The sequence below is a fragment of the Ammospiza caudacuta genome, chromosome Z (assembly GCF_027887145.1).
Source record: "Ammospiza caudacuta isolate bAmmCau1 chromosome Z, bAmmCau1.pri, whole genome shotgun sequence".
Taxonomy (NCBI): domain Eukaryota; kingdom Metazoa; phylum Chordata; class Aves; order Passeriformes; family Passerellidae; genus Ammospiza; species Ammospiza caudacuta.
In genome coordinates this window covers 1399295-1415391 of record NC_080632.1, presented here as the reverse complement: position 1 = coordinate 1415391, position 16097 = coordinate 1399295, and the positions used below count along the sequence as shown (strand labels likewise).

The 16097-nt window shown below is 41.0% G+C and overlaps 1 protein-coding gene across 1 annotated transcript in view; it reads right to left on the bottom strand.

Annotated features, from left to right (window-relative positions):
• ATG10 (autophagy related 10) overlaps positions 1-11346 on the bottom strand; it is a 59755-nt gene extending 48409 nt beyond the window's left edge. The window contains exons 1-3 of the mRNA XM_058824067.1: positions 11312-11346; positions 9215-9340; positions 4872-4991 (exon numbers count right to left, since the gene is read on the bottom strand). Of these exons, the coding sequence (XP_058680050.1) occupies positions 4872-4991; positions 9215-9328 (234 nt within the window). The 5' untranslated portion in view covers positions 9329-9340; positions 11312-11346. The remainder of the gene's footprint in view (positions 1-4871; positions 4992-9214; positions 9341-11311) is intronic.
• Positions 11347-16097: the final 4751 nt, after the last annotated feature.

The window sequence follows — 16097 nt, the reverse complement described above, 5'->3', positions numbered from 1 at the left end:
AAAATACTGGATTTGTTTAGAGAAAAAATTACCAATAATTGCTAAAAATTGTAGTTTTCTATTTTCTACAATTTTAAAAGCACAGCTGAACAGCAAATCATGGAATCAGGACCTTTAAGAAAGATGTCAGACTCATTTCCACATCCCCCATCAGGCAGAACCTCACCAACACTCAAGAACAGCTGCCAGTAAAGGTGGAGCCCAAAATGCAGCAAATGCACAACTTCATCAGTTTTTGCTGGGGCTCAGTGCTCGTTTTCCAAAGGCAGTATCAGGTATGAACAGACCTTCAGCACTCCCAACCTGCCCACTCCTTTATAAAGTGGCGGTGGCTCCAGCTCCAGGAATGGTTCCATGCTGACTCACTTCTTCTGCACTACCCAGAGGAGCTGAGACAAACCACACACTGAGAATTATTACTCCAAGTTATTGCTTCCCTTGGGCTATTTGAATAACAAACAAAGGGAATGCATAAAGTGAATCCAGATTTTCCCATTTTACTCGTTTAGAGTATAAGCTCTTTGAGGCAGGAGAACTACCTTCACTTTGAATCTTGTACAGTATTTTTCACCTTATCAACAATTCATAAAATAATGCATGTCACTGTTCTGTCCTTGCTAGAAAAGAAGACACAGTCCCATGTTCACTGATAAAGACCCTGACAGATGTCCTGGGAGGACAGATTTGATTTGGATCAAGAAAGAATACATACTGAAGATTGTTGTTGAATTAGCCAGAACACTTTATGGTGGTTACACAAGATTTATGCTGTCTGTGGAAAAGTACAGATGACACTCAGCTGGCATAAAGTCAGAACAGCTCAGAAGGCAACGACTGATTCAATAAAAATTTAACCAGAACAAAATGGCAACTTAAAAATTTTCAAATGGCGCCCATGTGTTCCTATCTGTCCCCTGCTTTGCATCTCAGGCTATTTTTATTCTTTTGGAAGAGACTCTAAAAGGTTTATGGCTCTTCAGCTCATATCCAAGGAACTGAATCTCATCTCACTGGTCTGAAGAGCATCCTTCACCAACTTGGCCTGAAGTTTATTATCAGTCACAATGCCATTAGTAGTTTCTGTTTACCAATCAGAATGTTGAAATAAACATCTCGATTAAACTAAAACCACAAAAAACACAGGATGGCATTCCAGAAGAGCAGTGTGAATCCTTTTCCAGGAGGAAGGAAAAATGGAAAAATAGGGTCTGCCTAACACAGGATCCCCAGGCACCTCATTAAGATAAACAGCTTGACAACTGAGACACTGCCAAGTACAAAAAGACAAACTTCCTTAAACTGTCTTTAAGTTGCTACTTCACAAAACACAACCCTCAGCTAAGTATGAGCTCCACCATCAGAGTGAAATCTCAGCTCCAGTGAAGTCACCAGCACAAATTCCCAGTGCTGTGAGGAGCCCAGAGCCACCTTTTGTTGTAGGGGGCTCACATGACAACTTGCAGGCATCTACAGCCGTGTAGCTTAACCTTGATCACCCCCGAGGAAAAACACTCACTTTTAGACTCATCCTCTCTTAGAGGAGACACCTAAATTAGGTCAACTGATTTATACCCAAAAATGCTTTTTTACCTCCTCAGGCTGAAACAAAGATTTAAGTGACAAGCTCTATATTGCAGATATCTAAAATAAGCAGAAAGAAACCCACATAGAATTTTATTCTTGGTTTTCAGATGAAAACACAACTTGTACAAAAGGAACCAGCACATAATACAGACCGCTCTGTGGAAAAGACCAGAATACAAAGTTATTCATCACTCCTTCACCAGGAAGGCTCCTGATATTTAGACACCAATCAATGAGATGGAAGGCTGGAAACATTAACCCTCCATGCTAATCAATGAAGTGACACAAACTCCAAGTAAAATGGTCAGGTTTCCAGTAGATCCCATAAGATTAGAACATTTTTGAAACTGTGATAACTGATAATTGATTTTCTATTTGAATGAAGTTCCTTCAGGCTATTTGTGTATTTTCTTTATCGTATCATTAGGTTTCAATGATAATTTTGCCCCCCTGCAGTTTTAACAGCTAAATGTACCCCACTACAACAGGATATATTTATGATTTATTCTACATCACCTCCTTCCTGATGTGTCTTGGGTTCAATCCCTTACACAGGAGTTAAATCCTCACTATGAATAACTTTCCCATAACTTCACTTCAAAAACCTGTCTTCTGATTTTCCTCCAAAATTTCACCTTGTCAGCCAAAACAGATGTTCTATTTCTAACCTTTGAACTGGATTTTCAGGATGAGGGGAGGAAAATCTTCTGGCCTCTTATGCCCTTGCATATTCCACAGCACATTCTTTTTTTATTTGTGTCAACACTGATTGTTCCTAACAATGAATGTTGATTACTCAGATCTTAATTTCCTTATTTTTCCTTTCTTACTGTTCCTGGTTAATTATATTATTATATGCCCATGCATCGTATCTACCACACCTTGGAGGAGATCAGATTAGTCAGATGGAAATATTCCAATAAGATACAAATAACAGAGACACAATATAGAGAAATCATAACAGTAACTCTGGAAGTGAAAATTGTGAAATATGCAACTATTAGTGAATGGCTGATTTTCTTTACAAAATAAATTTAATTTCCTATTTAGAGCTTTTTAAAGCTCCAAATATATAAAAATAAATTTTTTAATTAAAAAAAAGAGTAAATATTGAATGCATAGAGGCAGAAGAAACCTTTCCATTCTCCACCAAGATGACAACTTTTGCTTTTCATCAGAATGTATTTCAATAACTTACTCAAACAGATTGCAGTAATTCCATTACACCATGTGATTTATGGGTACAACATATATTAAAACTAAAAAAAAAACCAAAACCTGGGTACAACATATACTAAAACTAAAAAAAAAAAAAAAAAAAAACCAAAACCTAACACCTATTTAAATAACAGATTGTTATTAAGAGTGGAATTGGTCTCTAGCACTCAATATCTGTGAAAAAGAACATGCATCTTACACAGGAACTACTGTGCCTAAGTAAATGTAACCTCTCTACAGTCACCATTTTCATATTTCTTAGTGTTAAACACACAGCTTTACTGTACATATCCAAAGCAAATTTCATTTTCCTATTTGATAGATTAAATAACCTTAACAGTCTGGTAACCCTTCAGCTCAATGTAGAATGTAAATTTTACATCATATCTATTAGGCATTGAATATTTTGGAGAAGAAAGTAAATTATTTTTCTTATGGTCTTATAACCTCCATAATTTTCTGAGACCTTCCTCTTGTTTCACGCTTCATCTTTACTGCTCCTACACGACAGGTACAAAGGCTCCTTCTCCAAGAGGGTCCTTCCAACAGGCACATTACTGTGGCTCAAAACAAAGAAATCTTTCCAAATATCTCTAGGACTGCTCACTTCAGCATCTTGATAAATCACAAAACTTGGCCTGGAATCTTATTTCAGTGTATTATTTGTTATAATATTTCAGTGTATTTAACATGTCAGTGTGTTAGAGACTCTGAAGTCTCTTTTGCTTTATGATATTTTCTGTAACTGACACCAGAAAAGGACTCAATAGCTTTTTACAGGTGTTCTTTTACAATGCACTCTATAACGAAGACTTGCTTCATTATTTAAGGGGAAAAAAAAAGGTCACAATAATCAAAAGCAATTTTCAATATAAACAGTAATCTGTTGTTACAAGTCAGGACTGAAGTATACAAACACTGTTGTTAATGACAATTAAATAACAACCCCTGAAGCACTGATACCCACCTTCTTTCTACAAAAACGAGAATACAATTTAAAGAAAAGCTTGAAAAATGCCTCAGCTATTCGTTAAACGACTTGGATATCTATCCCTCTTTAAAATGCAGCTGAAATCTGTGAGTGAGCTCAAAAATCAGTAGAAATTACTGTATCACAGTCTAATAGCACAATTGTTTTAAGTGCCATTTCCTTCAGAAACCAGGCCAAAAGAATACTCATTTCAAACCAGAAAAGTCTTAAATGTACCAGAGTCTCAGTGGGGAAAAAAAATGCAATCAGAGTGCTGATGAAAAAAGGAAAGGAACTGCAGAAAAAGGTAACTGCAAAGTTTACCACATCCACCTATTCAACAGCTTATAGCATACACAATACATTGCTTTCAGTCTATTATAATCCAAGATTTATTTTCTTTTTTATGGTAACAACACAAAAAGGGAGGGAATCCCTGTCATTTATATCCTGATTAGTCAATAATTTGGCGCTCTAATGAAAACTCAAGCAAGCAAATAATAATTCAGATCAGTGCAACCAGAGTTTTCATTTTCTGGAAGAAAGACACTTATTCTCCTTCAGGAACACCTCATTGCCCCCCACCAGTTCTAAGAAATTGCTCAGTCTTTAAGTCTGAGGCTACTTTTTATACTCAATGACTACTTTTCTACAGTTCCACAGCAGAAAAGTAACCATTGAGTATAAAAGTCTTATTCAATAAATATCACTTCAAGCGAGTATTAACCTCAAAGTTTCCTTTATTCTTTTAACTAACATTTACCTCTAAGATAAATAAATGTTGATGATTAACCTTTTTCCAAACACACACACACAAAAAAAAGTTTCTTTAATGTTATTGAATAAAAATGCCAAGAAATACTATCCTATGAGGAGAACACCTACACAAAGGATGCTGGAATCTTTTTCATTTCTTCCAATTTTCATCACCAATACTCAATGAGGTGTATTAATTAGTTTTTCTATAACTGTATGACAACTAATTAAAAGCCACTGGTTACTTCAGATCTGAAGTCTTGCTGGAAGGACTTACTAGCATAGTGGTTTTTATTTTTATTACTTATTTTATAAACACATAAATTCAAAAATGTGTACTTACTTCTACATGTGCAAATAATATTTGTTCATTGTTATCATTGTTTTTCTCCTTGAGGTCTGGTGGGATGTGTCTGTTTCTTACTTGGAAATGTGTCTTACTAAGATAACCATCACCAAGGTCCTGCGTTCAGAAAAAGAGAAAGAAAAAAGACATTTTCTGTAACCAAAATGGTAAATGCCTTCACTGTTCCAGAAAATAAACAGAGCATGGTATTTAGGCACAGGCTCCAAGTCTTTTTATAGGCACTGATGACTGCAGTGCTCCTCAGCACCTTCTCACGGATGGTTTACACCAGCTCTTGGTGTTGAAGGAAGTCAAAGACCTCAACAGCAAAAACAAAGTTTAATACAGCTATTAATGGAATAAGACAACTGCACCCTGGGGACCAGGATAAGTGCCAAGGAACGGGAAGGCAGTGCACCAAGGTGATGAAGAGATGAGGAGCTATTAACGATTTTGACCTATTTCAATGCATTCATGCCAGGATTAACGTCCCAACTCTTGCGAGGCTGGTTTGGTTTTGCTCTGTTTCCCCCTCTAACTTTACAAAGTTCTGAAAGCAAAAGAAAACAAAACCACTTCAGAATTTATGTATGCAGAGTCACAACTTGTTTCCTCTCTTGATCACCTCTGAGGTGAAATGTAAGAGAAAACAGATGAAGCTGTGCCTTCTCCCAGTTCCCATTTTATCATTTTGCTTCCCAGGCCACACAGCCCACAATTGTTAAGTGCCCTTGAACAATCCCAGAGTGGCAGAAGAAAGGTTTAGGAGTTTTCCTGCATTACTGGCCTGTCTACCTGCACATTTTATTTTTCCTAATTAGGAACAAGAGGAGAGAAAACGCTTAATAATAGGTACACTCTGAAAGGAAGAAAGCAAGTACAGAACACAAAGAACAGTAGTTGCACGTTGAGGATTTACTCCTCAAAGGAAACAAATAAATTGGGAGTTTATTAGCTGTTTCATTACATTTTATTTTAGACAAACAGCATATGCACAACATCTGATGGAAAAGGATTCTATTCAAAACAGTCTCACTACAAAATTAATTAACATAGCACTAAATTTTTAGACAAGACTGCAAATTTAACTATGATTTAACTCTTTGGTTAATTTGTCATTGCTGACACAGTTTATGCCATTTATTTTTACCTTTAAACCACCACAGGTTTTATACTGACACACTAGTTCTCTCTTTCCAAAGACACTGTAGATTAAACATACCTCCAAAACCTATTATGAGCTACTTGTTTACTTTGTTCTGATCAAGTTTCACACATTAAAAAAAGGGTAATGCACTCTACGTGTACTTTTCCCATTGATTTTTAAGCATGAATAACAGTATAGCCAATTACATTGCTCACTTCTTCTACTTTATGCCTTATTTTCTCAACAAATCTCATTAAGAACACAAACCCACCAAAAGTTCCTGCAAGCCTTGGCTGCAGAGCCAAGTGCAGCCTGTGCAGGGAGGAACCCAGTGTGCAGAGAATGGTGAAAGAAAAGCTAAGCCTAAACTGGTGATGGAAAATCCACTCCTCTCACTCTCAACTCCCTCTCAAGCATCTCCTCGCTCCTCTCAAGCGGCTGCTCGTGGAGCTTCCCACCAGTGCCAGCAGGAGGACAGATCCCTGCACAGGTATTTGTCCCACCAAGAGCAGCAGAGGAAGGGCTGCAGCCACCCACGGAGGGGAAATGCCCCACGGCACAGTGAGCTGTGCCAGAGCAGGGCTGCACTGAGCCTCCTCCTCCTCCCTGAACCGCTTCTTCCCCCCAGGAGAGTGCAGCCAAACTTCACAGCCCTTGCACTCTGTGAGTGCCACGAGAAAACTGGATGGATGGATGGATGGATGGATGGATGGATGGATGGATGGATGATGGATGGATGGATGGATGGATGGATGGATGGATGGATGATGGATGGATGGATGGATGGATGGATGGATGGATGGATGGATGGATGGATGGATGGATGGAGACCTGGAGCCAGCAGTCTCTGTGGCAGCATCCCTCCTGCTGCACTCAGTGGTGTTCTGCACTCTTCTATACCCCTATAAATTACGACTGCAGCCAGAACCCTGATCCCACTAATGTGCTAAGGGAGTCCCTTCCTCCTGCAGCTGTACCAAAAGCCAAAGGGAACTAATGCAGCTTTTGGTATGATTACCTGGATTAACCTCACCAAATATGAAACAAACACAAAGCAGAGAGCAAATAGGGCCTTGTTTTCCTCAGCTAAATCTCGACTTCCACAGCAAGATTTAACCATTCATCCTTAACAGCAGCACCCAAGCTCAGCTCCACCAGCTCCTGCAGGAGAGGTGCTCTTGGCTTTTTTACAGCTTTCTTCCAGTGGGAAAAAAAAAACCAAACCAAGAAAACACATTATAAAAATAACATCATTTGGAACATTTCACTTACAGCTATAAATACAGGGTTCTGCCTGGGCCATGTGAGCTTTTGCACCAAGAGCCAGCTCCACGAGAACAATGAGTATTTCATCATCTAAATTTAATCTCCACAGAAAACACGGGAACACAGCTCTAGCAGCCTGGCTCACTTGTGTGGTCTCACTGCTATCAATGGGTCTATTCACGTGAGTCAGGAATGAGGAATGGGATCCAAGTGCATTACATCAGCAAAATTAAGAGTGCCCCAAACTTCCCACAACACATATACTGGTTAAAAAAAAAAGGGGGCAAAAAAGACAATGAGACATCTTGTTGAGGAAAAACTTTCTTCTCAGACTCCACACTGTAAATGGATGGTCTCCATGGCCAGGTTTTTATCACACACTGAAATCACAGAGTCACCAACTTGGCCCATGAAAAAAAGAAAACAACCCTCTTAGAATTTTTTTTTTATATGAGAACAAAAATCTATCTCATTCTGCTATTTCCAGCAAAGCTTCTTATTTCACAGAAAGTTCAGACTTTGACCCATGTATTAAATTCCCAGTAGAGGCTCAGAGCATCTTTCTTTGTTGAATAAATCCTCACAAATATAGCCTTGAACTGAAATCTAAAGTTTCAAATGGTTTTCTGTAAGAAAGGGTGCATTGTAACACTTGGCTAATATTTGCACTCTTATAAAAACTCCTCAATAGAACAAATCTAAGTCCAAGGTCCTCCCTCTTCTCCCTCTTACTGAAATTCTGATTGTCTGTGATGGAAGGGTTACAAATATTAATGTACAACTACACATGTAAAAATGATGGCATACATTGGAAAAAGCATGACTTTTCTCCAAAAAATTTCTTGAAAACATGGGAAAACACTGAAGCCATTAAACTCTAAAAAAACAAAACAAAACAAAACCTAGAGTAGCAGATTTTCTACAACAGAAAGATAGAATACACAAATAATAGAACATGAAAACCTACATGTTGGAGAAAGCAAGCATGTATCAATGCATCTTCATATACTGTAACAATAAATTTTTATATACTGTATAAATATATATTTATATGCTATAATACATATACTGGATAATTTGTGTACCTATACACATATTAGTTTGACATTAGCCTGAGTAAAATAACAAAAGTCATACAGAACTCAGTAAATGAAAAAATATGTATAGCAAAAGCATTCTTCTTAAAGAAAACAGAATTTGTCAGTGTAATTTCAGAAGACGTGTCTGGTTGATAAACATACAAGTTGGAACAATGCATGCTCAGAATTTCCTAAGATATCTGTGGATTCCACAAGTGGAAATTTAAAATAATTAAAACAATTCCACACTGATCTTACACATGCTATAGGATGAAAATTTATTAATTCACAGATCTCAAAGTGTAACTTAAAAAATGGGTAAATCATCATAAAAGAAGTGATTCTAATGGGGTCCTTTGGGATTAGTCTTAGCCCTGTGCTATTTAAAATTCTGATTAATGACCTAGAAACAATATGTAGTTATTATTGCAGAGGTTTGAAAGTTATGGAGAAGCAGCAAATAATGAGAATTGATCATTAATACTGGCAGGTATTTCTGGTTGCTGTATGCAACTGACAGGTATTGTAATGAAAGCACTAAGCCAAGGATCTAGAAAAAGACCACATGCTATTTCAGCCTGAAGGGTTAAAATGAACCTTGGATATAAAACCACACACAGTTGCCCAGAGTAGGAGGGACTTTATTTCACAGCGACACCACATTCATTGTCTGGTTCTGCCCAGAGCTGAAAAAGGGGCAGGATTCAGAGATCCACAGCCCTGTTCAATACCTGCACTGGCCCAAGCCCTCACCTCAACACACCCGTGCAGTTAAAGGATGTTTCAGGTTGTGGTGGCTCAAAAAGCCCACCAAGAGTCTCTAGAAGCCAACACTCTGATTGCTTTACCTTGCTAGTTCTCCACTCCCAGCCATCTCCTATCTGTTGTGAATGCTTAACAAACTCTTCACAGAACTGCCTGAATCTCTTCTCCTCCAAAAAGAAGTCTTCCTCACCTGCCATGCCACAGGATACCTGCAGAGCAAACCAAAGGTCAGTGCTGGCAGATCACCAAGAAATTTCACTAATTTACAGCAGCTGAATAGCAAAATAAGGCATAGGGAAAAAAAAAAAACAAAACTATTGTTTTAAATAAGTCAAAGACTTTTCTTCAATTCCATCAGGGAATCATGGATCAGCAGAACAGCTGAGGCTGGAAGAGACCTTTGGTCCATTCCCCCTGGTCTCAGCAGTGTCAGCTGCAGCAGGTTGCTCAGGTTTGTTTCCATCTGGGTTTTGGTTATCTCCAAGGATGCAGAAGCCACAGCCTCTCTGGGGAACCTGTTTCACTGCTCAATTACCACAGCAGGGAATATTTTTGTCTTCTATTTACCTCGAAGCATTTACCTATCAGTTTGTGCTTGCTGCCTCTTGTGTTGCCTCGACTGAAGAAGGTCTGGCTCCATCTTCTTTATTCCCTCTCACCACGTATTTATGGGCATTCAGAAGATCCCACTGACCCCTTCTCTTCTCCAGGCTCATTCCTCCCAGCCTTGCCTCACCAAACACCCTTGATCATCTCTGGGGCTCTTTGCTGGACTGGTTCCAGTATTGTGGTGTCTTCCCTGTACTGGGCAGCCCAGAGCTGCACTTTTTAACATCTATTTCCTTAGCAGTGCAGTGCAGCCCAAAAATGTGGCTTCAAAACCTTCCCTGTCCCTCAAAGGGTTTTCTCACAGGGTTTTGAAGATGAAATTTTTCTCTTTGGTCATTTTTGCCCGCCCCCCCCTTGCCCATTTCAATGAGGATGTGTCTCAAACAGAGTTGGTTTAATGAGTTCGTGGACATCAGGCAGCACCACAAACCATTGAATCACAGAATGGTTTGGATGGAAAGAACCATAAAATCATCTTGTTCCATGGGCAGGGACACCTTTCAATGTCCCAGCTGCTCCCAGCCCCAGTGTCCAGCCTGGCCTTGGGCACTGCCAGGGATCCAGGGGCAGCCACAGCTGCTCTGGGCACCCTGTACCAGGGCCTGCCCACCCTCACAGGGAAGGATTTCTTCCCATTGTTTACTCCAAACATATTTTTTTCCAATTTTAAAGCCATTCCCCTTGTCCCGTCAGTGGCTGTCACAACAAAAACCTGTAACTACTACAACCAGATCACACCTCTCCTTAACAAGGAATACAAGTGACACAGCATGTCACACAATGCTCATTATTTTTCAGTATCTGAACCTGAGCCACATCATCATCCTGCCTGCCCACGACAAAAGTTATTTATTAGCACTTGAAACACATTAGTCTCAGCAGCAGTTAACCCAAGGCTCTGTGCAGGTGCTTCTGCAATTCCCCAAGTGCCCCAGCCCTGATGAAGGGATGCAAACCGCCCTCATTGAAAAACGTACAGAGCACACAGCTCCCTCACAGGGTTGAAAATGCGTGCTTCTGGAAAATCCCAGCTGTGAAGAATCACCGAATCCCACATCCCTGAGGCTGGAATGTCCCTCTGGAGCTCCCAGCCCAGCCCTGGCCAGGCAGGGGCACAGGAAGGTGCCCGGCTGGGGCTGGGATGGCTCCACACAGGGACACTCCAGGCCCTCCCTGGGCAGCTGTTCCAGGGCTCTGCCGTCCCTCCACGCACACAAGTTCTCCCTCCCGCTGCCCTGCCCCTCGCTGCCCTTTCTTCGATGGCCGCTGCTGCTGCTGCTGGCACTGGCAGCACCGAGCAGAGCCTGGCCCGTGCTCTGGCAGCCCCTGCGATGTTGGGGGCGTTGATGGCATCCCTGGCCGTGCTCCCTTCTCCACACTCCGTGAAGGAGCCCCGAGCCACCCGCACGGGCCCGTCCCGCTCGGACACGGGCCAGGCCGGCTGCTTGGAGGCCAGGCGAGACCCGCACAGATTTTTTTCCTTTTCCTCCTTTCCACGGTCTTCCCGGCCCCGGGCGGACAGGGCCGGGGAGAGCGGGAGGGACCAGCCCCGCTCGCCGCCCCTCACGTACCGTGCGCTCCTCCTCCTTTTTCCTTTTCCTCCTCTTTTTCCTCCTTCTCCTCCTCCTCCTCCTCCTCCTCCTCCTCCCGCCGCTCCCGGCGAGCGCCGGCCCCGCCCCCGCCGCGCATGCGCGGCCCCGCCGCTCCGGGGGGGTGGCGGGGGCCGAGTGCGCGTGCGTGCGGGTCGGTGGGGGCGGGAATGCGGGAGAGAAGGGATGAGGGGGATGAGGGAATGAAGGAATGAGTGAGTGAAGGAATAAAGGACTGAGGGGCATAAAGGAGTGAGGGAATGGGATGAAGGCATGAGGGAATGGGGGGATGAGGAAATGGGGGAATGAGAGGGAGGAGGGAAGGAAGGAGTGAGGGAATGAGAGGGATGAAGGAATGAGGTGATGAGGGAAGGAAGGAGTGAGGGAGTGGAATGAAGGAATGACAGAATGTGAGGGATGAGGGAATGAGAGAGATGAGGGAATGGGGGGATGAGGGAATGAAGGAGTGAGGGGGATAAAGGAATGAGGGGATAAAGGAGTGAGGGAATGTGAAGGATGAGGGAATGGGGGAATGGTAGCGATGAGGGAATGAAGGAGCAAGGGGGATGATAGGGACTATGGACTGGCGGGACGCCGAGAACGAAAGGGATACGAGGGGATAAAAGGAATGAGAGGAGTGAAGGAAAAGAGATGGGTGAGGGAATGGGGGGCTCTAGGGGGTGAAGGCTGAAGGGGCTGCAGGGTAGAAGGGGACAAGTAGGGTGAGGGTGGCGGAGACAAGGGGCAGCAGGGCTGGAGGGGATGAAGGGCTGGATGGGCAGCGGGAATTGAGGGATGAGGGGCTGGGAGCCATGAGGGAGGGACGGGGCGGAGGCGCCTGAGGGGGGTGGAGGCCGTGAGGGAGGCTGGGGACTGCAGCCCGGTTAGCGGTGCGGGTGCCCAGCCAGCCCTCCGTGCAGCCAGCCCAGGTTGTTTTAACACCAAGATCTCAGCTATAGCAGGCCTAGTCACCTTCCTGTCCCCACTGTATAAATATATAATGTTACTCCTTGAGGAGGAGGTGGTGTGGAGTTAACATGGCAGGGGGGTCACCTGAGCACTTCCTAGGCCATTCCTATGCTATTTCCAGGAGGTGCCAGCATGTATTCCAGGGTTCCTTCCATTTCCCAGCTGTGCTGTTTCTGTAATTGCCTGTAGGTCTGAGGATTTGGGAGGAGCATTGAAGCCGTTCTGCTATGCAAATGCTGTTGGAATTATTTTTAAATTAAAGAGTCTATTAAAACATATTTTCCAGTGGTAAAGTCTTGCCTGGCACAGCTAGGCAGTCCAAGGTAGTGTGCACAGAATGCACTACAAGAGTATAGACATAAAATATTTGTTTTACCTGCTGTTTTAACAGTTCTAGGATTGCTGTGTGTATAGTAAACCACAGCTACCCCGCCAGTCTGGAGACCACACTACTAGGGAAAGCTTCTGTATGCAAATGGTGGGTTGTGGTGTGACATTTTCCCAACTGTGCACTTACAAATTTCCTTGTAATTTGCTGGGTGTGGAGAGCTCAGGAGGGCCAAAGCTTTTGTCTTTTTTTTTCCTTTTCTTTTTTGTTTTTTCTTTTTCTTTTTTTCTTTTTCTTTTTCTTTTTCTTTTTCTTTTTCTTTTTCTTTTTCTTTTTCTTTTTCTTTTTCTTTTTCTTTTTCTTTTTCTTTTTCTTTTTCTTTTTCTTTCTTTTCCTTTTTGCTTTTTCCTTTTTCCTTTTCCTTTTCCTTTTCCTTTTCCTTTTCCTTTTCCTTTTCCTTTTCCTTTTCCTTTTCCTTTTTTCTTTTTCTTTCTTTTTCTCTCTCTTTCTTTTTCTTTTCCTTTTTCCTTTTTCCTTTCCTTTTTCCTTTCCTTTTTCCTTTCCTTTTTCCTTTTTCTTCCTTTTCTTTTCACATATTCCTGAACTAAAGCGTCTCTCTTTGTTCTTAAAATTCCTATTAGCAGCCAAGTCCTTCAAATAAATACCAGAGTTCATGTGCAAAGATTATTTTCACCACTTGTGATCAATGAAATGTTCCATTTAAGCTTGCAGTTTTCAACGTTAGGTGGTTATATAAATGAAGTTTTACTTCATTATTCTGGAGAATTATTATTTGTATAATGTGTATTAGTTGCATTAATTGTATTATTTGAACAGATTATGGTACCCTCATGGAACGGTATTTTCACTGCATACATAATTTTTAAAATCAGCTCCATAGTTCGGGTGATGCCATTATAGGCTATGATGCTATAGCCCTTATTTAATCATCAGAATTGTTTATATGATTCTTTACTGTTTCTTTTAAATGTTTTTATTTTTTTTTAATCTGTTGAGTAAACCATCATGTTGTCACCCACCCCTGAGTTTTAGGGGAGGATTTTTCACTGTAGAGTGTTCTCTCTAGGCCATTTTTGCTAACAGTAAATGCATGTGGTAATGAAAAAACATCACGTAATGTGCATTTCCTTGGAAGCTACAGCTCCTGATTTCTAATTTTAGCTTTGTTACTGTCTCTCTGGATTATCTTAGGGAAGAGTCGTTGGGTTTGAGACATGGCTCATATGAAAAGTGGCTGAGAGGGTCCTGATTTTGCACCGAAGTTGGCAAAGGAGTTGCCATGGTTGACACAATAAAGCTGAGCAGAGCGAAATTCTGTTCTTGCAGCACCTGGTATCAGCTTGGTCATCTCCAGTCCCGTTGCCAGGGCACTGCAGTGGATTTCAGTGTGTGCCTCTTTATCAAGGGAAATGCATCTGCTGCGGCTCCAAAATTACTGGACAACAAGTCCCAAAGTGGGGGGGGTCTCTCCTCTCTCTTCCTCCTTTTGCCTGAAAAGTGCCTCAGGTTTCCATCTCATCTCTGCCAGGCAAGAGCATTAACGGCCCTGTTCCTTGTGTCACTGCTTTACATGCATTGAAAGGTCATTAGACCATTTAATTTTCTTCGAAATATATTATTATGCATTTAGAATATATGTATTTTTCATATATCATCATTGATGATTATGATGATGAATGAGCAAAATCATTGATACAAATACCAAATTTTTATCAAATATCAAAATGAAAAAAATTTTCAGAGTAAATTATAGTGGTTGTAGGGACCTAGTTGATTGGGAATTTTAGAACTGAACTAAATAAAGATTGTGGAGAATAATCCTTTATCAGCCAGACTGAATGACCTCTGAAAGGTCTTTTTCATCTCTTCATCCTGCTCTTTTGTGCCAGGAAATGCAGCTCCAGCCCAAACTCCTTGATCAGTCGAGCAGTTCATGCAGCACTCCACTCTCCAAAGGAGAGAAGGTGACATTACAGCTCCCAGTCTGGCAGAATTAACACCATGAACATTTCATTCCATGAATCTTCCTCAGTGTGCTCCATCTCCTGACAAAGTAATTCCTCACAGTAATTCTAATGCTCCTTCTTACACTTTGTTCTTTGATTACTCCTAATTTCTGATGCTGAGTGATGTTGCTAGGACAAAAAGAGATAACAATTTGTTATTGCCAGTGCCTGGCAGTACCCGTGTTTGCAAAGTTTTGTAACAAAGGATTATTGCCAGGTGGGAAAAATCAGAAATAATGGGGTAGCCAAAGCAAAATGCTTCTGAGAATGTCTTGGACAGCACGCTCAAACCATTTCACCCATGCTATAACACCAAGTTTCTTCATTTTCTGTACTAATATGTAATAAGACTTAAGGTATTCTGAATTTTTCTGCTATGTTTTTTCAGGCGACTTAGTAGTCAAAATCCTGTCTCCTGCTAGAACTTGGTAAGTGGACAGTTACTTTTTCAAAACTGTTAACAAACTCTATTTTTCAGTAATCGCTGTAATACCACTCTTCTTTTGTGAGGTACACAAGTAGTGTTATTTTTCCTTTTGCTGGCAGAAAAGGAGGAATGAAGTGACCTGGTGAAGACTGTGGTAACTACTGGGCTGCTGAATGGAGATGAATTTTGTCAACTTGTATTCTGTGCCTTCGACTGTTTGAGCTCTTGGGCCCTGTGACTGCGCTGAAAGTTCAAAAGGAAATAAACTGAGAGGTACACAAACAGCATTCATTTTTCATGAAGGTTTTCATTCCACTCCAGTGGCAAATGTTTCCAATCAGCACTGAAGGAAGTACAGTCACAATGCACCAGTTGTTGCCACCTTCTGTTTTTAGCAATTTTTCCTACCTTTTTCATTTTACATAAAAGTTGAATAAATCTTTCAGAGTTCAGATTATTTTTCATTTGTATTGTATTTTCAAGTCACTTCATGTTTTCTTTATTTTTTTGTCTCTTATTAGCCCAATATATATCAAACTCAGCTTGAGACAGGCTATCTAGGAAATACTGACAACCATTCATACAAAAGGTAGCAACACTTGAAGGTCTTAAAGGTGTTGCTCATGAGCAGGGAAATTTAATTTGGGGGGTGTTGCAGCTAATGAGAAGGACTGCTTGATGCAGAAAGATATTTTTCTAATTAGCTCACAAGTTCTTGATCAAAACAGCATTAAAATATCCATGGGCATTGGAGCAAAGGTCATTATTATAAGAAATTACAGTAAGAGGATATACTTGGAACTGTAGTAAATACATATAATTCTAATAAATAAGCAAGTTAATGTTTCTCTTTTGTTTTATTAAACCAGCAAACTACAATACCAGTGTCAAGTTAGCTAAAAAGTCAGAGAGAAGTTCAAAGTGCAGTGCGTGAAATATTTTTGTAGGTAGATCACAACTAGGATTACTTTTATACAAATAACATAAATTTTAAACGTATAGCACCATTTAATGAAA